Source organism: Acomys russatus, chromosome 21, assembly GCF_903995435.1.
Source record: "Acomys russatus chromosome 21, mAcoRus1.1, whole genome shotgun sequence".
NCBI classification, from domain to species: domain Eukaryota; kingdom Metazoa; phylum Chordata; class Mammalia; order Rodentia; family Muridae; genus Acomys; species Acomys russatus.
This window is the reverse complement of record NC_067157.1, coordinates 18,563,617-18,589,604: the sequence shown is the minus strand read 5'-3', so window position 1 is coordinate 18,589,604 and position 25,988 is coordinate 18,563,617. Positions and strand designations below refer to the sequence as shown.

General features: G+C 39.8%; 1 protein-coding gene and 1 pseudogene across 4 annotated transcripts in view; both read left to right on the top strand.

Annotated features, from left to right (window-relative positions):
• The window catches only part of Man1a1 (mannosidase alpha class 1A member 1), a 178,943-nt gene that overhangs the window by 62,291 nt on the left and 90,664 nt on the right, over nucleotides 1-25,988 (top strand). For all 4 annotated transcript variants that reach the window (XM_051164419.1, XM_051164420.1, XM_051164421.1 and 1 more), the window contains one exon: nucleotides 1,612-1,692. In XM_051164419.1, coding sequence (XP_051020376.1) covers nucleotides 1,612-1,692 — 81 coding nt within the window. The remainder of the gene's footprint in view (nucleotides 1-1,611; nucleotides 1,693-25,988) is intronic.
• Nucleotides 8,465-12,243, top strand: LOC127204901 (GMP reductase 2-like; annotated as a pseudogene).

Genomic DNA, 25,988 nt, shown 5'->3' with positions numbered 1-25,988 from the left:
TTGTTTTGTACAATTAAACACACTCACAGCATGGTTTTGTTGTTTTGTTTTATGACTGTTTTGTCTAACTTCAAGAGTTCCAATCTTTCCCAAGCCTTCTTTTAGGGGAACTTTCCTGACTTCTGTAGGAGCTTCAACTATTAGATCCCGAGATACGTTGAGGGTGAGCACATAGGAATGAGCTGATCTCTCTTTTCTTTGATTCCAAAACTGTTTTCTAGAATGTAGACCCAGTAAGTTTAAGAATCTTGTCAGTTTTCATTGTCCTGCTCGTAGGACCTATGACTGGGCCTGGCACATTGTAGCTGCCTAATAAGAGGCCTAGGGGAGAGGAATAGGGCAAAAGAGAGAGGGAGGGTGGGAATGGGAAGATACAAGTGAGGGGATAGCAATTGGTATGTAATCTGAATAAATTAATTTAAAAGGGGGAAAAAGCCCAAATGAAAAATATGGGACAGATAAATAAATAAATAAATAATCAATCAATCAATCAATCAATCCCTAAAGGTGATACTATTTTGGATGACTTTTCTAAGTTCATCTGCCACATGCTGGCCCCGTACTGGCCCCATACTCCATATATTCTATTTTGCTCTTAGCCCTTGTCATTAGCTGTGAGCGGTTTGACGTTAAGCAAAAGTGACAGTTACTTAGTAGGCCCAGTGAAGTACACCTTATATCTGGTGGGGGTCAGCTATGCTAACAAGATACAAGACAGGTGTCCTTAGCAGTCAAATACAACAGAATCATGAAACTATTGGCAGTAATTACCATTTGTGTATCATAATTATTTGGTCATTAATAACCAGGCATGGCACATAGTCTGTGAGGTATCTGTAGAGTTCAGAACAGTCAGGCGAATACACACACTTTCATTCAAATCCTAATTCTACTACTGTTGTGTGAACTTCAAAAGGTCACACTAATTACTATAAGCTTGGCTTGTTTCTCTCTGTGTGGACTGGACATAGGACTAGTAATTAGTTCCAAAGGTCTCTATGAGGATTAAAAGACAGAAGTAAAGAGATGGGTAAAGCTTCTGCCACATTGTTATCACTGTGATGCCGAGGCAGAATATCATCTCAGAGCTGTGACTGCGGGAAGGCAAAGGGAGAAAGCAACACTGGAACTCAAGTCCCTGGCTCTGCGTCCCATTAGCATTCTGTCTGCGCCACTGTAACATAATGGGAAAAGATTGCCCGACTGGTGTGGAGCTAGCAGCCACACTATAGTCTGATTGGCCTTTCAGGAAGAAAAAGCAGGCAAATGAGTGAAATAATCAGAACAGAATAGGAAGAAAAATAATAATAAAAGCCCTGATCCCGTCACATTTGTACAGATACAGAATATCAAGCATTAGGTCTGCTTCTGCATACAAGAAAGAATTTCAGTTTATAGTATTTCTATAATTTCACTGTGAGTCAGAATTACTTCTTATCAGCTTAACCATATTTTGACACCAATTACCGGGGACTTCCGTTCTTGTGTATAGGTGCCCCTGGGCAAGCATACAAGTTTGAACAGACTTTAAATTACAGCAGCTTATCATGCCATGCACTTTTGTTAGGCTTCTATCATTATGTCTTAACCTCCTTCATTTTGTTTCCATAGAATGCTGAGGTTTCTGTTTTTGAAGTAAATATTCGCTTCGTCGGGGGACTTTTGTCAGCCTACTACTTGTCCGGAGAGGAGGTAAGCTGGAAAGTGACATAGGCATGCGAATTATGAAATGTCTCCAAATTACGCTTTTTTGTCAAGTATGCCGTTTCCGCTGTGGATTTAGGAAAAATCCACTACATCCCCCATGTTCTGATGTTCAGCTTTATTTCTCAAAAGATGTGCCAATTAAATGAAGAAGCCAGGGAAAGGCTGGCGGTCCATATGCTGTCAGGGTAAGGTGTTGCCCGTAAAAAAAAAAAACAAAAAAAAAACAAAAACACATGGCTCCACTATGCTCTGGTTGTATGATTGGAAGAACAAATCCTGCGTGTCTGTGAGCATAGTAAAGATGTTTAGCATAATGGCAGGCTTATGGGTGAATGTTTGTCTCGAAATTTCTTTTAATGTTAGTATGTTAGCTTAGTAGAAACTTTTTTAAGTAAAGAAAGCATGACAAGTAAGCTGAAAATTACAGTACTTGTCAAATTGAGGGGCTGCGACTCTGAGCTGGCCAGCACAGGGTCCTGCTGTGAGACTCCTTTTTTTCTCTTCCTGAGTCTAGGCTTAATGAAGTGGCTGCTGCTTGAGGCAAACCAGAGAGTCTTAATTTCCTTTTTTCTTTTTTTTTTTTTTTGTGTGTGGGGGGGGGAGTGGATTAAAGATTTTTGTATCATGCTCATGAAGGACACTGATGCTGTTTTTCTAGAAAGCATTTGGACAACTTTGTGAGTTATGTTTAGTGTCCACTAAGAGTTTCAGGAATGGACTCACCTGTAATACTGACAATCTTAAAAGCTGACATCAAGGAAACACAGTCACGCATTTCAACGGCACGTCAGTCTGATTTACGTTAGCCTCGGCATTCCGGCTGGGGGAGAGTAGATCTTAGCCTGTGTAGTATTTCATGTATTTCTGTGCTTCAAACAGATTTAAGCAGGGTAATAAATGTTTAATGAGAAAGGCTGCTTGACTTTGTTCCTGTCTCCAAGGTGCTTTTCTCAGCAGAGCAGAACAGCTCTCATACTCCCCTGTTTGCCCTCTCTCTTTGGGCTTGATTCTACCATATATTTTTAAAGTATATATGATGGTCCCTGTATTCCCCCATGTCAGTTCTGTCCGAAGCATCCTTCCAGCCTGGGCAACAAACCCCTCTGCTGTGTGCCTCCTTCCTTTTTATCCCCCCAGTTTTCCCTGCTCTGTTATCATTTGTGCAACCCAGTTCAGCCTCCCTAAGCTGGAACAACTATATTTTATAAAAGCAGCGCTCAAATTTATGCTTTGCTTATGAACCGGTCCCTGAGCATCCCAAGCTTGGGTCTTCTCATTGTTTTTGACATGGTGTGCTAGGATGACCTTGCTTCCATGTTCCTCCAAAATTGACACATAGATGACACAATTTAAAAAGTAAGGAGTGGGTCCTTCTGTGAGCTTGATGGGGCTTATGGGGAATACAAAAAGAAACAACTGTGTATTTCTTCTAAAGATGTATTCCTTTTCATTAGTTTTTTTTTTAAAACTTGTGTTTTAGATTCCATACATATGAATGGTTCTGTTTCTATGAATATTTGATATATATGTATGTATGTGCTTATCTAAATAAAATGTCCACAGATGATGTCATAGGCTAGAACTAGAATAATTCAAGGTCTTGTAAAAATTTGTACTTAATTATTTTTTGAGATTATAAAATAATGGCATCATTTCCCTTTTTTCCCCTCCCTCTGAACCCACCCTCCCACTTCTGCTTGCTCTCTTTCAAATTGATGACCTTAGTTTTCATTAATTGCTGTTGCATACATATAGATGTCTATGGGTACATACGCATATACACATATATAATTACTAGATATGCAGATACATACAACCTGCTCAGTCTGTACAACGTTACTTGCATGTATATGTTTTTAGGACTGACCATTTGATAACGGGTACTCAATTGATGTGCTGTTTCCTGCGGAAGACCATTTCTCTCACTGCATTTCCTAGTCACCCATAGATCTTTGGGTAGGGTTGAGAACTCCTGATCTTTTTTTATATCCACATTACAATGTTTCCTAGTGTGGTCCTTGTTTGGCTCATGTATAAGAACTCATGTTGATTAGGTGTAAAAGTATCTTTTATTTGCCTGATTTAATTGTCATCTCCAAGGCACACTGCTAACCTAGGCCTAGGCCTGGAAGCTTCCAGCCTCTGTACAATCTAATCTAGGCCAAGAATGTTTTCAGCCTCTGAGACCTACCGCTGAATAAGCTCGTCTTTTCTAGTTCTTTCTGAACTCTAGCTGACTGGTTCAACTCAGCTGTTCTGGCTCAAACTCCTCTCCCTCCTGACTTATTCAATCTGGTTTCTCTTGCCTTCTGAATTGCTCTGCTTCGCCTCAAACTAACTCCAGCAATCGGTTCTAATTCTCTGGCTCGTTTTGTGTCAAGCTGTGTCTAGGTTGTTCTCTCTTCAACCTCTCTCTGTAAAACTGCCTCCTCTCTCCCTCATTCTCTGTGCTGCTCCCTTAAGTAGCCTCCCTTTCCTCTCCCTCTTTTTGTAAGAATTGGGCATATCCTATTCTGTCAAATCTTTCTCTGATTCATAACTTTGTCTGCCACTCAATTAGGCATCACTTTCAAGCTTGGGTGCTTCCTTCTACAAACTAACTTTACCTTCATTGTTTGGGATTAAAGGTGTGTACCACCCTGCCTGGATCTAACTTTTCTTTACCTAAAACTTGCTCTCTATACCAGGCTGTCCTTGATCTCAAAGATCTGTTTGTGTCTGTCTCCTGGGCCTAAAGGCCATCACTGCCCATTGAGTCTATATTCCAGTCAGATCACACAGACCTAGAAGGTCTTTGGATGTGATTTCTTGCCGGATCAGCCATGTTTTGTATTAAAATTCCTCTACTAGTACACATTATGAGTGTAGCTTCTGGTATATCTAGGAGACAAAATCCCACAAACTTTCTGTTCCTCTGGCTGTTGGAATCGTATGCACTCAACTTCTGCAATACTTTCTGAGCCCTAGGTGCAAGGGTTGTGTTATGGATGTATCAGTTGGGCCTGGCTATCACAACTCTGCATTTTGATTGGTTGTGGCTTTCTCGAATGGTCAGCCTCTGCTGAAAAGAGAAGTTTTCTTTTTCTTTTTCTTTTTTTTTTAGATGAGGTGTAAGGATTACATTTATCTGTAAGTCTAAGGAATATAGTTAGGGATTATTCTGGTTTAGTAAACTACCAGCTGTAGGTTCTCCTACAAGATCCACGACTTCAGTAGTTCTGGGTAGTTGGCTCGGTTCCCAATACTAAGCATCTTGAGAAGTAGTGTTATAGTGGGCATTCCTGTCACATTTCTGATTTTAGTGTACTTGCTTGATATTTTTCTCCATTTACCGTGATATTGCCTGTTGGTTTCTCATATTTAGCTTTCATTATGTTGAGGTATGCTCCTTCTAGCCCTACATTCTCTAAGACTTTTATCATAAAAGCATTGAATTTTTGTCTAAGGATTTTTTTCTAAATCTATTGAAATGACCGTGTGATTTTTGTTATAGAGTCCATTCACACATTTTATTGCATTTATTAACTTGCTTATGTTATTCTTGCATTTCATGGATAACGCCATCTTGGTAATAACAGTCTTTTTGATGTCTCTCTGTATTCTGTTTGCAAACATTTTATTAAGCAGTTATTAGTCTATGTTCACCAGGGATATTGACCTATCACTTTCTTTTTTGTTGTGTCTTTACCTGGATTTAGTATCAGAGTGATGCTGACTTCATAAAAGAAATTTGGAGCAGCTTTCTTTCTTTCTTTTTTTTTTTTTTTAATGGTTTAAGAATTTCTTTGAAATTTTTATAGATTTTCTTTGAAAGTCTGGTGACGTTTTGATGTAAATCCATCTGGCCCTCAACTTTTTTCAGTTGGGAGGAATATTGTTACCATTTTAATCTCCTCATTTGTTATGGGTTTATTTAGGTGGTTGCCCTCTTTGTTTAATTTTGGTGGTTTGGCTGAATCTGAGACTTCATCCATTTTTTAAAGTTTTCCAATTTAACAGCATACAGTTTTTTTTTTTTTAAAGTATTTCCTTTGATTCTGATTCTGTCTTTCTTTTGGTTGGATGTGTTAAGGATTCAAGGGTTTATCAATCTTGTTTATCCTCTCTGAGAACCAGCCTTTAGATTCATTGATTCTTGATATTCTGTCCACTTCTCTTTCATTAATTTCTGTTGATTTTGTATTACTTCTTGCTGTCAAGGGGCTTTGAATTTGGTTTGTTCTGTTTTTTTCCAAAACTTTGAGTTATATCAAGTATTTATTTGTAATCTTTCTGATTTTTTTTTTTCAAACAAGATTTCTCTGTGTAGTCTTGGCTGTCCTGGAACTTACTCTGTAGACCAGGCTGACCTTGTATTCACAGAGATCTACCTGTCACTACCTCCCAAGTGTGCCACAGGGGCTCAAATATTTTAATATAGGCAGTTAGACCTATAAAACTTCCCTTGCAAGCCTGCTTTCATGGTATCCCAGAAGTTTTCTGTTGTGTTTCCTTTTTATTTAGTTCCAGGAAAGTTTTGTTTTCTTCATCTCTTCTTTGACCCAGTCAGCATTTGGTAATAAATTCTTTAATATCTGTGCATTTGCATTTTTACTAGAGATTTGTTCGGTGTCAATTTAAAGTTGTGTTGTGTTCAGACAGGATGCGTAAAGTTATTTCAATCTTTTTTGAGTTTATAAAGATTTGTTTTGTGTCCCAGAATACAGTTTATTCTATAAAAACTCCTAGTGTGCTAATGAGTGGAATGTGTATACTCTGACGTTTGGGTGAAATATTCTGTAAATGTCTGCTAAGTTTCTTGGATGTATAATGTCAATTAATTCTGATATTTCTTTATTTATGCTTTGTCCAAATGACATATTTCATAAAGTCGCCTGTTGAAACCACCTACCTACTAAAGCATGAATGTTAGTCTGTGTCTTTAAACCTAGTAGTTTTGTTTTGTTTTGTTTTTAATGAAATTGGGTGTATTAGTGTTTGGCTCATGTCTGCTAAGGATAGTAATGTCTTCCTGGATAACTATTCCTTAGACTAGAATGAAGTGTTGCTCTATCTTACTACTTTTAGTTTGGATTCTATTTTGTCAGCTATTAGGATAATGATGCCTCTTTGTTTCCTGGTCCAATTTGATGGGAATACTTCCATCCATCCTTTTCCTATAAACTGGTGCTTATCTTTAAAGTTAAGGTGTGTTTCTTGTAGACAGCAGATTGATGGATTTTAGTTTTTGATCCATTCAGCCAGCCTTTGACTGGAAAACTGACACTGTTAATATTTAAGATTATTGTTGAAATGTGTATGCTAATTGTTGTTGATTTGAGGTATTATTGCTTGTGTTCTTAGTGGTATATTTGTGGTTTAGTTATTGTGGCTTTAATTTCTTTCCACCAGCCTCTTGGCTATGTTCATTTCTCTCATCAGTTCAAAATATTGATTCTTATATTTACTTTAGGTTGGATTTGTTGGGTATAATTTTTCTCTTGGGATATTTATGTCTGTAAATTTTTTCATTCTCCTTCAACTATGGGAGATAGTTTTGCTGGGTATGTTAATCAAGGTTAGTTATCCTGGTTTTAGGACTTGTAACACAGTGTTCTAGGCTTCTGGCTTTCAGAATTTCCATTGAGAAATCTTCTGTTATGCTAATGTTGTTTCTTCCTTTACATATGACTCGTGTTTTCTTGTATATTTGTTTGTTTGATTGGTTGGTTGGTTTACAGCAAATTTCAATAGTTTTTGTTCATTCTGTATACTTAGTATTTTAACTATGATACTCTTTAGGGATAATATTTTCTGTTCTTGTCTATTTGCAGTTTTGTATAATTTGTGTGTGTGTGTGTGTGTGTGTGTGTGTGTGTGTGTGTGTGTGTGTGTGGTATGTTCTTAGTTTGAAGGAGTTTTCTTCTATGATTTGGTATTCTTCTCCTTCACCTATGCTATAACTTGAAGGTTTGGTCCTATAGTGCTATTCCACATTTCCTGTATGTTATTTTCTTTTCTTGCTTTTTTTTTTTTTTTTTTTTTTTTAGATCCTCTACTTTATCTTTAAGACCTAAAAGTCTATCTCTGCTTGATTCATCCTACTTGTAATGCTTTCCTTTGAGTTTTCTAGTTGAATTATTGGCTTTTTCAATTCCATCTTCATTTCAGCTTGAGTCCTCTTCAATGTTTCTGTCTCTCTATATAATTCCATTTTCAAGTACTAGATTGTCTTTTTCATTTCCATCAGCGTTATATTTCTATTTTCTTGGGCATCACTCAGGCACTTATCTTCCTTGAGTTCTTTCTCCCTGTTTTCATTGAACTGTTTCTTTGTGTCCTCAAGACTCCTTGAATTCTTTGATGAAGTTTATAATTGTTCTTTTAAATTCTGTGTCCTGTTTTCATCTGTGTAATTCTCATTTGGCAAACATTTCTACAGGACTGCTGGATTTTATAAGGGAGATAATGGCTTTTATCTTTCACACTGTTTGATTTTTCCAATGAGATTTGTGTTGGGGGCAGGGCTCTTTTATTAGTTCTGTGTCTGATATAAACAGAGCAGATTGAGGCAGAGGAAAAGATAAGCAGGCTGCATTTGGACTAGATGTTGGGTATGGCTTACGTGGAATAAAGTCAGGTGGACACTGCATGCTGGCTCAAGCCTTGAGTGTGAAGGTATATTTGGGGTTGGGGGGGTTGTAGAGGAAAGGATCAGGAATACACGTGGGTTAGACCTTGGATAAATATATGCAGTCTGTGGGATAGAAGATTGGATATGGTGTGGCAGGAGCCTGTGAGTCAGTAAGAGGTATTATGGGTCCTGAAAGAAGCCTATAGTTGGTTGCAGCACAGGCAGGGGTGGCCTGACTAGGCTAGGGCACTGAATGTGCGACCCAAGCTACACATTGCTGTGTCATGGAAGGAACCTGCAGGCCAAGGCTATAAGGGTGTTTCTGATGCTGTTTGGCTACCCTTAACAGAGAGGAGATAACGAAGAGCACGTTCATTGGAAGTTACTGTCACTTTCCCATATTTGGCTCCCAGTTTCACTGAGTAAAATTTTACTTGTTATGGTATTTTTTTACATTTTCTCTTTTTAAGAAATTGCTAAGGTTTTTTTCTTATATACTTTTCTGTTTCTAAATAATTTTAAAATATTGCTTCTTACAGATTTATCTTCTTACCATATATTTTCTTAAGTGTTCTACAAACATGAAGATTAAGGTCATTTCCAGTGTTTCTGTGTTGGTCACTGTGTTTATAATTTGTCAGCATATATTTACTCTCCAAAGTGTAGGTGCCTTATGAGTAGTTAGCACCAGGTTGTTTGAACAGGTCCCCTCCTCTTCCTGTTCCTACTAATCACTTTGTCACCTGGCATTTGCTTTTTGTTTCTCCAATGTATTCAGGAGAGTTTCCTACCAAAAATTTGACGTGGAAACTTTATTCTACCCGAGGCCAATTATTTGACTTTGTTTCAAAATGAAAACACTCAGTTGTTTCATATGATTATCACTAACATGGCTAACCTACTCACAATTAGTTTCATATACCTATAGAGTTCTCTACATGTACATGTAGAGCAAAGAGTTTGTCACTGAAGAGTTGCTAAGCCGCCATAATTTAGGATTCTGATTTCATCATTGACAGGAATATTTTGAAAATGACAAATCACCATCAGATAGATATACATAGCCCTACACTGACATAATGTAAAAAAAAAAATGAATTCTTAGATTTATGTGGTGAAATAAGGTAAGCGAGCACCTCTGGCTTGGGCTGCCCTCCATGGGACAGTTACCATTAGAGACACGAGCCAGGCAGTATGGGTTCAGGGGAGCTCGAGTCTACCACTGTGCTGGTGGGACAGGAAGCACCTTCAATAAACTGACTATGGACACACTCAGAACTGTAAAGTATCTAGGCCCAGTTAAGATCATTTCTAGTACCATTAAGAAGTGAATCAAATCGGGCCTGCCCACGGCTAGTTGCCCAGCAAAAAAACAAAAAACAACAAAACAACAAAAAAAACCTTTGTTCAACTGCCACTTGAATCAAAGCACCAGAAACCCTGCATTGTGCCTCATATTGACAATGATGTGAAAATAGACTTCAAGCGTGTCCTGTCGAGGCCCAAACGCAGCACCCTTTAGTCTCAAAATGAGGTAGGTCTCACAATATCCTTTTCATTCTGGAACTCAAAGCAGATATACGATGGCATCCCCATCTTTGCTGTCAGTACGGATACCATGGGAACTTTCGAAATGGCTAAGATTCTCTCTAAGTTCTCCGTTTTCACTTCCATCCATAAGTACTACATCACCCATCAGTGGCAAGAGTTTGCTAGCCAGAATCCTGACTGTCTTGAGCGTCTAGTTGCCAACTCAGGCACAGGCTCTTCTGACTTTAAGCAGCTGGAACAGATCCTGGAAGCTATTCCCCAAGTAAACCATAGATGCCTGGATGTGGCTAACGGTGACTCTGAACATCTTGTTGAACTTGTAAAGGATGTGTGGAAGCACTTGCCCTGACACACCATCATGCCGAGGCGTGTGGTAACAGGAGAGAGATGGCAGAAGAGCTAATCCTCTCCGGGGATGACATCATTGAAGTTGGAATTGGTCCTGGCTCTGTTCTACAACTCAGAAGAAAACTGGAGTGGAGTATCCACAGCTCAGTGCAGTGATGGAGTGTGCAGATGAGATGCTGCTCATGCCCTCAGAGGCCATGATGGAGGCTGCAGCTGTCCTGGGGATGTGGCAAAGCCTTTTTGGGGGAGGGGCTAACTTTGTGATGCTTGATGGCATGCTGGCTGGGCGCAGTGAATTGGGTAGGGACTCAGTGAAAGGGATGACAAAAAAATAAAACAAAACAAAACAAAAAAACACACACAAGCTCTTCTGTGGAATGATTTCTGAAAAGACCATGAAGAAGTATTCAGGAGGTGTGGCTGAGTACAGGGCCTCAGAGGGAAAGACAGTAGGAGTTCCCTTTAAAGGGGATATGGATAAGGCAGCTATGAACATGGTTGAGCATATGTCCCTGTTGTGTGGTAGTGCATCTTCTGGGTATATTCCAAGGAGTGGAATAGCTGGGTCTTGAGGAAGCCCTATTCCCATTTTTCTGAGAAAGCGCCAGAAAGATTTCCAAAGTGGTTGTACTAGTTTGCATTCCCACCAGTAATGAAGGAGTGTTCCTCTTTCTCCACATCCTCGCCAGCATGTGGTGTCAGTTGAGTTATTGATCTTAGCCATTCTGATGGGTGTAAGATGGAATCTCAGTGTTGTTTTGATTTGCATTTCTCTGATGACTAATGAGGGTCGAGCATTTCTTTAAGTGTTTCTCCGCCATTTGATATTCCTCTGTTGAGAATTCTCTGTTTAGCCAGACCATGGAAACAGCCTAAGTGTCCCTCAGTAGAAGAATGGATAAAGAAACTGTGGTACATTTACACTATGGAATACTACTCAGCTATTAAAAACAAGGAATTTCCAAAATTTGTGGACAAATGGATTGAACTAGAAATTATCATAATGAGTGAGTTCACCCAGAAGCAAAAAGAGTTAAATGGTATATACTCACTTATATCGAGACACTAGTCCAAGGGGTATGTCCCCATGGAAAACTTTACCTACCAGGAAAGTGGGTCAGAGGGGAGGACATCCTATTGAGACTCTAGGTGTGAGAAGCCTGGGAGAATGAGGGAATAGAAGGATCCAGAGGGTCCTGGAAAACTATAGGTGGGTCTGAGCCCTGGGGTCCTCCTCAAACTATGGCACCAGCCAAGGAAAATATAGGCAGTAAACTTCGAACCCCTACCCAGACTAGCCGGTGGACAGGACATTCTCCACTGTTAAGTGGAGAAGGAGATCTGACTTTCACACAAACTCTGGTGCCCCATATTTGACCACGCCCCTTGGCTGGGGACGCCTGTTGGCACTCAGGGGAAGGATAATAGGTCATCAAGAACAGACTTGATACCCTATGAGCATATACAGGGGGAGGAGGTCCCCCTCAGTCACAGACATAGGGGAGGGGAATGGGGAGAAGCAGGAGGGAGGGAGGAATGGGAGAATACAAGGGATGGGCTAACAACTGAGATGTAATTTGAATAAAGTAATAATAAAAAAAGGAAAAAAATAAAGGGGATGTGGAACATACTATTTGTGACATCCTAGGAGGCATCTGGTCGACATGCACATACGGAGGGGCTGCTAAACTGAAGGAACTAAGTCAGAGAAGTACTTTCATCCAAGTTACCCAGGAGGTGAATCCAATCTTCAGCGATTCCCAATAGATCCAAGAAGTCTATCTTCCGAGGCAGCAACACTCTACCACAGGCGCCTCCAGAAGGGCTTCTCACCCATCCCAGCTACCATGGCTGTGTGTTACTTAGTTTACCTCCTATCACCTCGCTCCTGAGTGCTCCTGTAATCACTTATTATCCCCATCTGCACACAGAATGCTAAGCACACTCACTGGGAAAGACGACGTGAGATCAACGAATGCGAATCTGGGGATAGTGCCCTGAAGATTAGAACAAAAAGATGCTGAGTGATACATACATGATAAGCCTTGGGCTGGAAGAAGAAGACTTTTGGAATCGTGTTAATCAGATTCATTAAATGAAGTCATCAAATACAAAAAAAAAAAAAAAAAGAAAAAGAAAAAGGTCAATCCAAAACTTTTTTCAGAGTTTGTATAAGAAATGCAAACAACCAAAATAATTCTACACAGATAAGTAGAGATGACATGAGTACAGAATATGAACAGTGTTTATTAACAGTGAAGGATGGATATGCATCTGTAATACACTGGGGAATAAAATGCTTACTGGGGACAGTAACTACAAGCATTTACAGTCTACTCACTATAGCATTGGATGTGGCAGAATAAATCTGTAATTTTGTGTGGAATGAAAAACTACATTCTATGTATTTTTTTTTTGAAACCTCATCTAAAATTATTTAAAAACAGAAAAGTATATAAGAAGAAAATCTTATTTTTCTCTTATATTATTCTTTTAATTAACTATAACCTCCCATTTTTTTTAAATGCAGTTTCTGGTAACATAAGGTGGGATTATCTCCAGGAACAATTTTTAAGAGCTGATACTGAATCATAAGAGTAGTATTGAAATTTTACAAGTAGGAGTGAGTAAGATAAACTTAAGAAAGGCGTAACCAAATAAGTGTTTCCATGTAGAAAAGAGAGTGTATAAATATTGCATGTCATGGTGAACGAGATGGGTCACTGAAGTAAAATGAGCTTTGCCATACAAGCCCGGTGACCTCAACCCAATCCCCAGATCCCACAGAAAGGTAGAAGGGAAAGACTGACTCCACAAAGCCTCCTCGGATCCTCACAGACCCCATTGCATGCTCATGCACACATTGACACAATAATAATAATAAAGCGGCTTTGTATGTATATTTGCCTGCGTGCTTATATGGGTATCACATGCACGTCTGGTACTGACAGAGGACAGCGTGGGGCATCAGATAGTCTGGAACTGCAGCTACAGATGGTTGTGAGCCACTGTATGGGTGTTGGGAACCAAACTCAAGTCCCCTGCAAGAGAAGCAAGTGCTCTTAACTCCTGAGCCAGCTCTTCAGCCCCGGGGTTTTCAAATATACCATCTCATATTTGTTCGATAGAAAGTACCAATAACTATATTGAATCAGAAGTCAATTTTATAGGACATGTGGCACTGATGCTCTGAAGAACAGTCTGGACAAAAGGTCTTTGGTTGCCACAGAGGATTCCTATAGCCTGGCTACCATCTGAGACATCACAAATTAGGAAACAGATTAAATCTGTTCTTGTCTTACTTTGCTCAAAATACAAGTCCTTGCAGAGATTAAAAAAAGAAAAAGAAAAGAAAAAAAAAGAACCCAAAAATGAAAGAATTGAGATGATAAAAGGAATGCAATAGAAACCTTCAATGGTTTTGGCAGAACTCTACAACATCAAACTATAATGAAGTGTAGATAATTGCTGAATAGAAGTCAGGGGACTATTAGAAGAGAAAACAGGTATTTAAATAAGATTTAAATCCTCTAATGTGACTAAAACTGAGGAGGACATAACCAGACAAACTATTAAGTTAATGAAACACCTACCTGATTTTAAAACCTACTTTATTCTTTAAATTAAGGGATCACGTTTAGGGGCATTTAATGCTAAAGGAAACAGCCTGCTGTTGATTCTGAGCTAGAAAAACATTAACAATCACCTGGACACCAAATTCATGAGAAGGAGGAGAGGATTGTCCTTCCTTGAGAAGAGGTAGAGAATACTTGGTCCAAGACTGAGGAAGCAGAGGGCGGCCTTTATTTTGATGGCAGCAAAGTCCCTATACTTTATCTACCATGCTAAGTCACCAGTACAAATGGTTATTGAAGACTTAGAGTAAGCGGAATAGCTTACACCTCCGAGTCTCAAGGCCGCCAAGGAATGGGGGAAACGTGGCAGAGGATGAGGTTGAAGAGCTCAGCAGAAAGAACAAGATGTGTGCTTAGCCATGGCTTGATGAGATTCAGACATGTGGAGTGTTGGGAGGATTAGAAATTGTCTTGGAATGTATTTAAGTGGTGGATAATCACAAAATTATTTAGAACTCCCTTAGAAAATTAGGATATATTGATGTCGCTTTATTTCACACTCAGTCTGTCACAATCTGCTTGCGAGAGCAGGCGTTTGTCTCCTGCCTCACTCTGCAAAGAATGAAAATGACTTACAGAAAATGTGTATGACCAAGCAGAGCTGTGGAAAGTCAGGGCGTGTGATAGCTGCAGATAAGGTTAGTGCCGTCTCTGCCAACTTGTTAATCATCTAAGCATTGGACAGAAATGTATCTGCAGGTTTCCTAGCGACCAGCGCAAAAAAAAAGGAAAGAGATTTAACAGCAATTTGGTTGTTTTTATCTTTCTTGAAACTGAAATTTGATAACATAAAATAACTCATGTATAATTTTAAGCATGTACATACTAAACTTCCGTAAAACAGAGACCAGCCATGTAAGCAAACAAAATCCAGTAATACAATTGGATCCACTCTACCAACACTCAGAGCTACTATTCAAGATTGGGCTCGAACTTATTTGTCTCTCAAGTATATAAAAGGTATTTTAATTATAATCTTTAAAGGGGATGGCTTATTAGTTAAAAGCACTTGTTCTTGCAGAGGACCCACGTTCAATTCCCTGCACCCACGTGGTAGATCCAAGCCTTATATAATGTCAGTTTCAGGTTATTCAGGGCCCACTTCTGACTTCCAAAGATGCCAGGAACATACCCAAAACACATAACATCCATGCACGCCAAAAACTCATACATAAAAATAAAGCTAAAAATGTTTTAATATCAACCAAATGAATAATTGCAAAAAAGATCATAATACCCTGAGATGAAAATACAATGCAGTGGATAAATAATCAGTTCATGTCATATAGTTAAAAGTAAGGATTGACATTGTTGTATGACACATAAAAATATTAGTTCATCAATTTTTTACAGTATTTTTCACATGGTAGAGTAAGAAATTTTTAGTACTGCAAATGAATTATACTACCAATCCTAAAATTAAAACTATGCACACTTTTAAGAAGAGAATTTTTTTTTAAAAAAAATTAAGTAACAGCTTTAGTGATAACTGGATCTGGGTATGAATCTATAATACAAAAATTAAGAACCGCATTACGTTTTGTAAAGCAGTCTGTGTTAATAGAGATATGTAGCTTTAAATATCTATGCTAAGGGAAAAAGATCATATAGTTCACTAAGTATTTCAGAATTAGAAAAAAAAAACTACCAGGAAAAAGAAATGACATAATAAGAAATAAGAGCATAGACTGTAAAATGAAGCCCTCGCAGTTTCTTCTCCATTTCTCATAACCATATCCTTACTGAGATAATTGCCTGCAAAGAGCTACAGAGCAGCAAGAACCAAACACTCACCCTCTGGGAGTATGGAGGGCTTAGTTTGAGTGGCCCCTTTTAAGAGGAAAGTCTCAGCGATGTATTTTGGGGACATCCCAACCCAGGCTCACCATGGTGGTCCTGGTTGGGCAAAACAGTGATTGGATGAAGCTATAAGAGATGTATCCGAGGAACAGTCATGATGTGGGTATTGTGTGACAAAATTGTTCCTTGGGAGACACAGCACACCCCCCAGATAGAGAGGGAACCCGTGGGGAGCAAAGTGCTGGTAACACCAAAGTCCAATGGTGAACCAACGAGCTTTACTGGAGTTACTTATAGGAGCAGAAATGACTCAAAGACTGCTGCATCACCAAAGCCTACCCGTCCCCGCAACCCCCAAGCTGGGGACCAGAAGTACCTTGCACAGCCTGCAGGAAGCTCAAGAGGCTGAAGAGTGTCTTTCCAGATGCCTCACTTCGTCTAAACCTCTTCCAGGCAGCTCATCCGTTTTCTGCTTTTTCTAGGCAGCTGGTCTGGCCTCAGATTCTTTGCAGCTTGGCTCGTCTGAGATTCTTCTTTGCAGCTTTATTCCTTACACTGGGAGGGAGAGCCCTAGTTAATCTTGTCAATTTTAGGGATTTCCTGAAGCTATTTTTGAATTGTTTACCTTCCGCTTTAAGGAGTTTCCCTGCAGAATGGAATGTTTCGGTTCCTAATGGAACTGTCACACCACAGCGAGAGAAATCACATACCTCCTCAGCAGACCCTTTTGGTGAGAGCCAGCCCTGTATCAGAGTCTGCTCTCAACTCCAAAACAGCTATTACAGGCCTTCTGCTTTAAGGAGAAAATATAGCTTTAGAAAGCCAAACTGGAAAATTTGAACAGACTCAAAAAAAAAAAAAAAGTTTGCTTGAGTTTGAGTGTGATGGGACAATAAGCCAACATGTAACTGAAACTGTTCCGTATGAACCCCTCTCAGACATTTTTTCACTAAAACAATGATGTTTTGTCTTACACCAATTATCAATCAAGAAAATGTCCTACAGACATGCCCATAGGCCAGTCTGATGGAAGCAAAGCGATTCCTCTTAGGTCTAGGTTTGTGTCAAATTGACCCTCCCCCCAAAAATACACACATACACACACACACACGCAGGCACGCACGCACGCACGCACACACACGCATGCGCACAGACACAATGAAGGTGAAGTCTCTGATGTTTTTGTATGCCTTTGCTCAGTGCTCTGTGCCCGGTACTAGAAAGCACTGAGTAAACGGTCATTTACTGAACTCCTCATTGGCTTGTCTGTGGCCTTCACTTGTTACAATCCTGGCAGAAAAATGTTTGCAATGACTTTTATAGTGAAGTCTGTATATTGATGACATGAACAAGCAGCTGGCTCGGAAGGCTTAGATAGGTGGGAGAGAAAGAATCGAGGAAGGTGATTGGAAATATGCATGATCACTAGGTCCCTTACGACAGTGGTTCTCAACCTTCCTAATGCTGTCACCATCAAAGGCGGTTCCTCATGTTGTGGTGACCCCAGTCATAAAATAATTTTCGTTGCTACTTCATATCTGTGATTCTGTTACTGATAGGAAATATCTGTGTTTTCCAATGGTCTGAGGTGACCCCTGTGAAAAGGTCATTCTCCCCCCCCCGCACCCGAGGGGTCTCAACCCACAGGTTGAGAACCACTGCCTTATACTCCTCTGTGGCTCTATCCACTACCGTCAGTGAAGCCCCTCCCCTCCAGCCTACATCTGCCTTTTTATCTGCTGTGTGCCTGCTGGCTCTCTGAAAGAGATGAGTTCTGAAAAACCAGTGAGCTAGAGACTCTATCTAAATTAAATCATTATTAAATATACTAGGGCATTTATTGTGGACCTTTTAAATTGAATTGACATTGTTGGGGGCATTTTCTTAAATTACGAGCCTAGGAGGGAACGATAAAGAGTAAATGTGAAAGAGATTCCGCAGTTTTCTTCAATCCGAGGGAACTCTTCAATCCACGCAAAGTTTTCCAAGCCATTTAATGTCACATTTACGCTAATTTCTTGGAAATGAACAATTTCAGTCCCATTTATCGAATGATGCTCTCTCTTTGTTATTTTGTACTAATGTCTTTAGCCTTATAATTTGGTAGATATGTAAATGTCTCTGAATATAATTTATTAGTTTAGTATTTGACATTTGTTGCTGTAATTTTTACAGAAATAGCTAATATTTTCCTATTGAAAGGTTTAGTTTAGCAAAGCATAATAGAGAGTAGTCACTTTGCTTATACTTATAATTAAATTTTTGGCCGGCAAGTTATAACTGTTACACATTGAATATATCATTATAATTGGTAAGTTTAATTTGTAATTTAAAAGAGATGTGCCAGTATATAGAACTGACTCTGAAACAGCATGCATTTTAGTCAAAATGAAATTACTACCTTTTCTTGCCCTAAAATTACAGAAATCATACCTATTTCTTACTGCAGCTTTGTTGTATTTCACACTGTATGGACCTCACTCCTGTATTTGTGATTATTTTTGAAAAGCCTAGAAGATTTATTATTGTGAGCACTTTGCCTCAGCAAATTGTGAAGCCTTCTGCATCCAGTTCACTAGCAAAATTCCACCTGTAAAACTTCTTGGTGCTCATCTGTAAACAACACAGGTTGGCCCAGCCTTTGCCATGGTCACCAAGTGAGTAATCAACACCCTAAGGAAAGGGAGAGTCTGTTTGTATTTTCATAAACTGTTTCTGACTCTTTAGCTAGCGCAGTGCCTTGCACATGGAACTTCAGATTAAGACTGGTGGGAGTGCACCCTGGTTGAGGTGCAGTATCTCCATCACAGTCTGCCTGAGTTGTGACAATCTGCTAGGGAAATAGCCCTTTGGCTATGAATGCTTCCATCTGCAAGACAGCTCATAAGCTGACTGGCTCGAGCGAGTCACACAGTCAGTGTAACTTACAGGGCTGAAGAAACACGGTTATTACTAGCAAATCCTGGGTGAAGCATTGAGCAGCGTTTACAAGATAACATAGGTTAGAAGACAGAGTTCTCCTTCTGCCAAGGAGGAGGAGGAGGAGGAATTACTGTTTTTTCGGAGAGATAAGGTAAACAGTTCTCAAGCTTGGATCAGTCACTTGGCGCAAGGAGGCATCCATGAGGAGCACGAAACAAGCAAGAGTGCAAGGGGAGGTCATGCTTTGGCTGCTCCTGTGGCCCGTAAGTGGCAAAGTGCTGCTTTTCCAAGTAGGACCTTCTGCTCTGTAGGCTGCTCCCTCCATTACAGCCTTTCAGAGAATAAAGTTGCGCATGTTTTCCTCTGAGCGTACCCTGTGTTTAAAAAAAAAAAAAGACACTCGGCCACATTTCACATTTCAGTTATGTTGAATGACTTTATAGCTCATAAATGACCGTTGAAACCAATATTTCAAACACTCCTCATTTATATTATTTACTTAAGTCATTTTGATGTGGGTTTCTAGTACTGGGTTAATTTTCCCATGAGTAGGTTTTTAACTGAGGTTGTTTCCCAGACATAATCTCGTATGTTATTCACCTTTGAAGTCCTATCCATTAGATGAATGCCGTGGCGTGACATTGTAGAAGCAATTAGAATTTCACAGGCCCAGGAGTAAATGGCTGAGAAGTGTGGTAATTCCTTGCTCTTGTGCAGTGGGTTGCTGAGCCCTGGGAGTAGGGGCTGTGACATAGATGGCTAGAGAAGCCAGTCGGTGCTGGTTTCTGAGAGTCATATATGAGGGAGCATTGGGACAGAATTCGCTTTGATTCACGTGAAGAGAAGGTGGGAGGAAATGAAGGTTAGTTCAAGGTCTTTAAGCAGGTGGGGAACACAGACTCTTCAAGACACGGCCTGGGGGAAGGGCCCTTCTTGTTCTGCAGTATAAGAAAGTGCAGGAGAAAGGGAGCTTTAATCCTAGTGCAGATTTAATGGTAAAATTACTACGAAATTATCACCTTGACAGCCCTGTTAACTGTTCAAATAATTACCTGACAAAGCTTTCTCCTGAGACGCATGGGGGAGAAGATGGACGTTTGAGGTGAACAAATGTGGGGTCAACGTGTTGTTCTAGAGACGAGTGACAGAAGCTAGGGTTCAACCACGGATTGGTACTCTATGGGAGCCTCTTTCTCAGGCACTGCTCAGCACTTCAGACACAAGGATGGAGGAGAAGACAATTTCAGTTGCGTTTGGAGTGGATTTTAAGGTATTGACAAAGTTTTTCACAATTACTGACAATGAAGGACAAAATGATTGGAGAGTAGTGCAGGTAAGGCAAGCTGGGTAGTCGCTGCGGAAAATGGACTTCTTAACCGGCCTCAAGTAGCTTAGGAAGATTCGGGCCATTTCATGTGACTGGAGATGTAGATGTCTAGGTTATAAGGTAAGATTTGTGGATTAGAAGGAATAAAAAGAAAAAGGAAAAAGAAAGGGACAGTTTGAGTAATTCCAGATCCAAGACAGAATCACGAGACCGTTGATTGAAGGGAGATTTCCTTCAGATCTGTCTACATGGCTTATTATAACATATATTTAATTGAAAATGTTATATAATATATATATATATATATTATATAATTAACAAACACCTGCAGATTGAAATTTTCTCAGATATAAATGCTTGTTTATATAAAATTCACAAACCTGTTAGAAATATATATTGGTTAAAGTTACCGCTGAAACAAAAGCAGAGAAAACAGCCATGCAGAGTGAAACTTAAATAAATGGTTGTTGAGCAGGCATTTGTGACTCTGGGGCCTTAGAAAGTTAGTACATATGATTAGAGTTGGCAGTGGAAGGTAGACAAAATGCCGATCTGCTAATGAGCCGGATTTAACACAAGTGTGCAGATCCAGGTTTCTTTCTTTCACATTGTTACTCCTAGAATTTTACCTGCATGGATAATTCTATACCTTGTGGTAGGGATTGGTTATCCTCTGCAAATTAAGGCTTACCTAATTGATGAAAGTACCTACAAGAATTTGCTTCCGTTAAAATCTTTATGATTTGGGAATTAGGTTCCTTCTAAAGCGAGTCTTCTAAATGTTTTGTTTGAGAAATGTCTTAAATTTTATGGCACAGTCCTGGTTTGTTTGTTTTTAATTACTTTGAGAACATTTCAGAATATGGATCACCAGCAGACCTTAGGGTTAATCATCTTATTAACTGAATCCACGTCTGCTACATTGTGATATGTTTCTCTGAGAGGTTCTCCGCTATATCAGAGTAAGCCAAACAGTTCTGCTCGTACAATTTAGCTGAAAATTAATTTGCACTGATACCGAAGTAAACATAAGTGTGGAGGGAAATGTTCAGTTTGAAACATAAGACGTTATGTTTATCTTAACGTGAAGTACCCACTCTTCCAAAACAGCACAGTTAGCGAATAGCTCTAGGGTCCCACCAACAGTTCTAACGGACAGGCGTAGGAGAGTGTGCAATTTTTCTGCAGCTCTCCACTGTCTCAATGTGTTTGTTTTTCACTCTTGCCATTCAGTAGAAAGAAGCAGAAGAGCTTGTCTCATCGGCTGCCTATGCATCGCTTAGGTTGATGGATTTGCTGGCTTAACCTTGTGTTGCCAGAGAGGTGCATGCCCTTGTGAGAGCCACGGCTGCAGTTTTTCTCCTTTCTAATCTGCTGCCAATTTCTCTGTTCTAATGGCAAACTTGGCATTACAGTTATTAAACAGTGAAAATGGAGCCCAGGAGTACAGGGTGTGCTCAGGTGTGTGAAGAAGCCCTGGATTCAATCCTAGCACCAAAGAGAAAGAGTAAACAGTTTCATCCCTTTGCTTTTCTCTCGTGCACTCCATCCAGTCAGGGAGAGAGCACACTGCCTGCATCCGCTTAAGCTTTCCGTCACGTCACACAGCCACTGCAACAGTTGTATTGAGTCTTTTTCTATCTCACTTCCTGACTAGGTATAAAATAGTCAAACTTCAAGTTGAAGTCTGAAGGGTTAATTGTGGTGGCCCTTCCCCATTATCTGATCCGATCCCATGGTTAGCCTGACTGTGCCTTTTTTAATCATTATTTAGCAAACATGTATGTATTGAGTGTATGTCAGGCTATTACCTAGTCTCGGGAGGACTCAGCAGTGAATGAACAAATTAGACAGAGTTCTTGCTCTCATGAAGTTTTTATGATAGTCCAAACAGTAAATACTAAACATGTGTACCTGATAATTTCATATACTGTGGAATTATGTGGTGAACAGTGATGAGGGGTGATTCCAAGAATTGATGAACCTTCAGCCTTCGGTGAAATTGGAGTCACCGTCTGAATGGCATAGAGCTGGCCTTGGGAGATATGGAGCCTATCACTTTCTAAACAGAAGCACACAACGAGTTCTGAGGTTAAGAGTTGATTTTTTTTTTCTTTCAAAGATGAGCTGAAGAATAGGAGAAAGGAATGTAGTTATAATGGCAGCAATAAGACTATGTACTGTGAGGTAGCTGTGTGTGTGCGTGCGTTTGTGAGCACGTCTGTTGAGTTGGCGTGTGTGCGTGTGTATGTGTGCACACGTACATAGCACATATGCTTTGTTCACAGTATAAGCATTGGGGAATTATATAACCTCTGTGTTGTAGATGCACTGCAATTCTTTCCATAGCCATATAACAAGACAGTAACCTGGATTAGATCCTGCACTACAGCTCAGGGCCCTGAGCATATATTATGACCAAAACCAGTGTAAACCATGGTTGGTGCCACAAATTTTCTTTATTATCTCAGGGTTCATCTCTCAACCCCTAAACCTTCTAGGAGACAGCAGAAATCTAAAGCCAATGAAATCCAGTTCCTCATCAACAAAGAATAACTTAAGCTGTGAAAACTAAGCCGCGGTATAGTCACCACACTTACAAGTTGGTAACATGCTTTCTATTTAATTTGCAACTGAAATTATTTGTTCATGATACTAAAGCCTATTTCAAAACAGAGACAGGGGTCTCTTTGAATTTTTCACTGATCTGTGAACATTTTCATTTTCCTCCTTCGTGTTTTTATTCTTCACTGCCTTCTTCACCAGGGTAAAATGTTTTCATTGCCCAGTAAGGACATACAGCAAAAAGCTTAGAATATATAACTGTGATTTCAATATGATTTCAACATGTAAATGTGATTTTAGCAGGTAAATATAATTTTAGCTTTGTAGCTTCCCTTTTACTCTGAACTAGAATCAAGAACAATTCAAAATGTCAGCAAAATTTATATTGACACTGTAAAAGTTACAGGGTACTTTAACCTTTTCTTTATATGTTAGGCACAGTGAGGATGAAAATAATTGTGAGCACTAAATGGTATAGAAGTACACACTTTAGAATTATCTCAGTGTTTGGGTTGTATTTTCTGGGGAAAGAATATGAAGGGAGGAGAGCAGTACCTTTGCATTTCAAATGAAAATAAAATAGTTTGCCTTTATCAACAGACATAAATACAATACAAGTGGAATGCTTTTATGTAATTAAAGTTCCAGAAAGCATTTAGAAATAGCTTATAAATCTACTGTATGTTGACAGCACTTTAATAAATATCTCCAGACTGTGAATAAAAATTTGGAGTCCAGTTACCTTTTTGCTTTTTACATTATTTTCACTTAGAGAAAGTAAGAAAGGAAAACTCATATTTAGTACCATATTATAAAAGTAACTGTCAAAAAATGAACAAATGTCTACTCCTTTCAGTTTGAAAGATTTACAATCAACTTTTAGTGTGGTGGTTTCTTTGTATGCTGCTAGTGTACTCAAAGAAGATGTTTCAAACTGCCGTCCCTGTGGTCCAGCTAAGTAGATGCTCTGATTTGTCATCTCCTGATGTTTCCCACAGAGGTGCGTCCAGGGGTGGGATCTCTTAGACAGTGGGGCTTGGCGAGCAGTGGAGTGAGTGGTCCAGTCCCACACTTTCAAGCTTTGTCCAGGCCCTCTCAGTGCATTTCCTGCTGTTCTTATTTACCCATCCACTGCTCCCCTCCTGCATAGATTCAGCATTAACAATTATCTACCCATTGTACAGATATTTAAAATAAAGCCTTAGACCTACAAAAACATTATGATGGGCACATCTGGGCCCAGGGGTCCTGCTCAAACTGTGGCACCAGCCAAGGACAATACATGCAGTAAACTTCAAACTCCTACCCAGATGGACAGGACATTCTCCACAGTTGAGTGGTGAGTGGGGTCTGACTTTCACACGAACTCTGGTGCCCCATATTTGACCACATCCTCTGGATGGGGAGACCTGGTGACACTCAGTGGAAGGATAGCAGGTTACCAAGAAGAAACTTAATACTCTATGATCATATACAGGGAGGAGGTCCCCCTCAGTCACAGTCATAGGGGAGGGGAGTAAGGGGGAAATGGGAGGGAGGGAGGAATGGGAGGATACAAGGGATGGGATAACCATTGAGATGTAATATGAATGAATTAATAAAAAATAAATTAATAAAAAAGTAAAATAAAGCCTTAGTACTTAAGACTGCCATCCCTCCTACCTTTTATTCTTACCAAATTAACATAAATAGGATTGTGCACTTTCAAAGCACAAAAAATTATTATTTAAAATGGTAGATTAAAAAATAAACTATTATAATCACCAAATTCGGCAAGAGCAGAGCAGACTTGCTCTCTGTCATGTCTGGAAGGAATAGAATTTGCTACATTGTTGTGAACCAGTGGTTCTCAACCTGTGAGTCACAGCCTTCTTAGGGAGTCAAATGTCCATTTCACAGGGGTCACCTAAGACTGTCAGAAATCACAGATATTTGCATTATGATTCATAACAGTAGAAAATTACAGTTATGACGTAGTAACAAAAGTTAATTTAGGATCCGGAGTCACCACAACATGAGGAACTGTATTGAAGGGTTGCAGCATTAGGAGGGTGGAGGCCACTGCTCTAAACTAACGAGCACATAGGAACATCCTTGGTAAAAGTATTTACTTAGGGTTAGTTATTCACCATTGAGGAATATATTTCAAAGGAAGTACTCAAGATGCCAAGCAGTTAGTGTGTGTGTGTGTGTGTGTGTGTGTGTGTGTGTGTCTGTGTGCGCACGCACACACGTGTGTACATATGTGCTTGCACGCACACTTAACAAATAGAAAAGCATCCAAAATGGTCTATAGAAAAAGAATGGAGGAGCAAGCAGATCATGAAATGTGAGCAAGCTTTAAAGTGTATGCTTGGTAATTTACTTAAAGGCGTGGCAGATAGAAGTGTAATAAATAAAACAAGATGCAAAAACTCCACGTTTCGTATGAGTTCAGCTGTGGAAGACCGAGGCATGCACAGGAAGTCATGTCCTACGGTAGCCCTACTAACATCTGTATCTTGATTTCCTACACCTGAATGGTTAAAGTGAAGCTGTAATAATCTTACGGACATGGGAATAGCAGAAATCACGGCCGACTTGGAGGGGACAAGCTCGGTCAGAAACTTTGACTCCAGGCTTACTCAGGGCTCTGCTGTGCTCGCCTTTTCTAAGGTTTCACTTTTTAAACCCTGCACATAGGTAGCAGGTGTGCAGCTTGTTCTCCATGTGCATCTCCTAACAAGTGGAGGGGGCAGGGTGTCTCTGACTCTGCTGCCTGCCTTTGGGTCTCTTTCCCATAGCTGGGTTCCCTTCTCTGGCCTCAGTGAGAGAGGATGCATTTAGTCCTCCAGAGACTTGGTGCACCAGGGTTCTTAACCCTCCTTAGAGAAGGCAGTGGGGGGCGTGGGTGGGGGGTGTTGAGGAGAAGAAGCTGGAAGGGGGGGGCTGAGAGGGGAGGAGGGAGGGTGCTATATTCAGGCTGTAAATTGATCAAATTGATTAAATGATTGAATGAATGAATGAATGAATGAATGAATGAAAGAAAAAGAAAATAATTTTCTGACCAGGATATAAGCCATGAAGTCTTGAAACGCACCCTTCTCCCTCCTTTCTGACATCAGGTTTATTTTATTTTTAATGTGTTTACTCGATGATGATTGAATTTCCTTCTTTATGACTAGTGCATAGGTTTCCACTTCCAAAGGTTATTTATCTCTAACAAGGTCTAGTGGGTTTTAATATCATGCTCAGTTCACATGAAAATGGATCCAAAGCTTAAGAAAACAGACTGGCTGGTCATGAATTCTTAGCCAATCTCAGATCAAGTTACTTAAGCTTTGAGTTAAGAAAGGCAGCTTGAGAAGATGATGCTCCAATGTTATAGAGAGTTCTAGGTGACTAGTCAGGTACCAAACTGTCCCTGTCATCTTCTCATGTGGAAAGCTACTAACCTGCACTTCCCGGCATACTCAGGTAATCGAGTTTATCCCTTCTCAAGTCTCTGATGGAGTTGAAGCTTAATTGTTTAGGGGTTAAG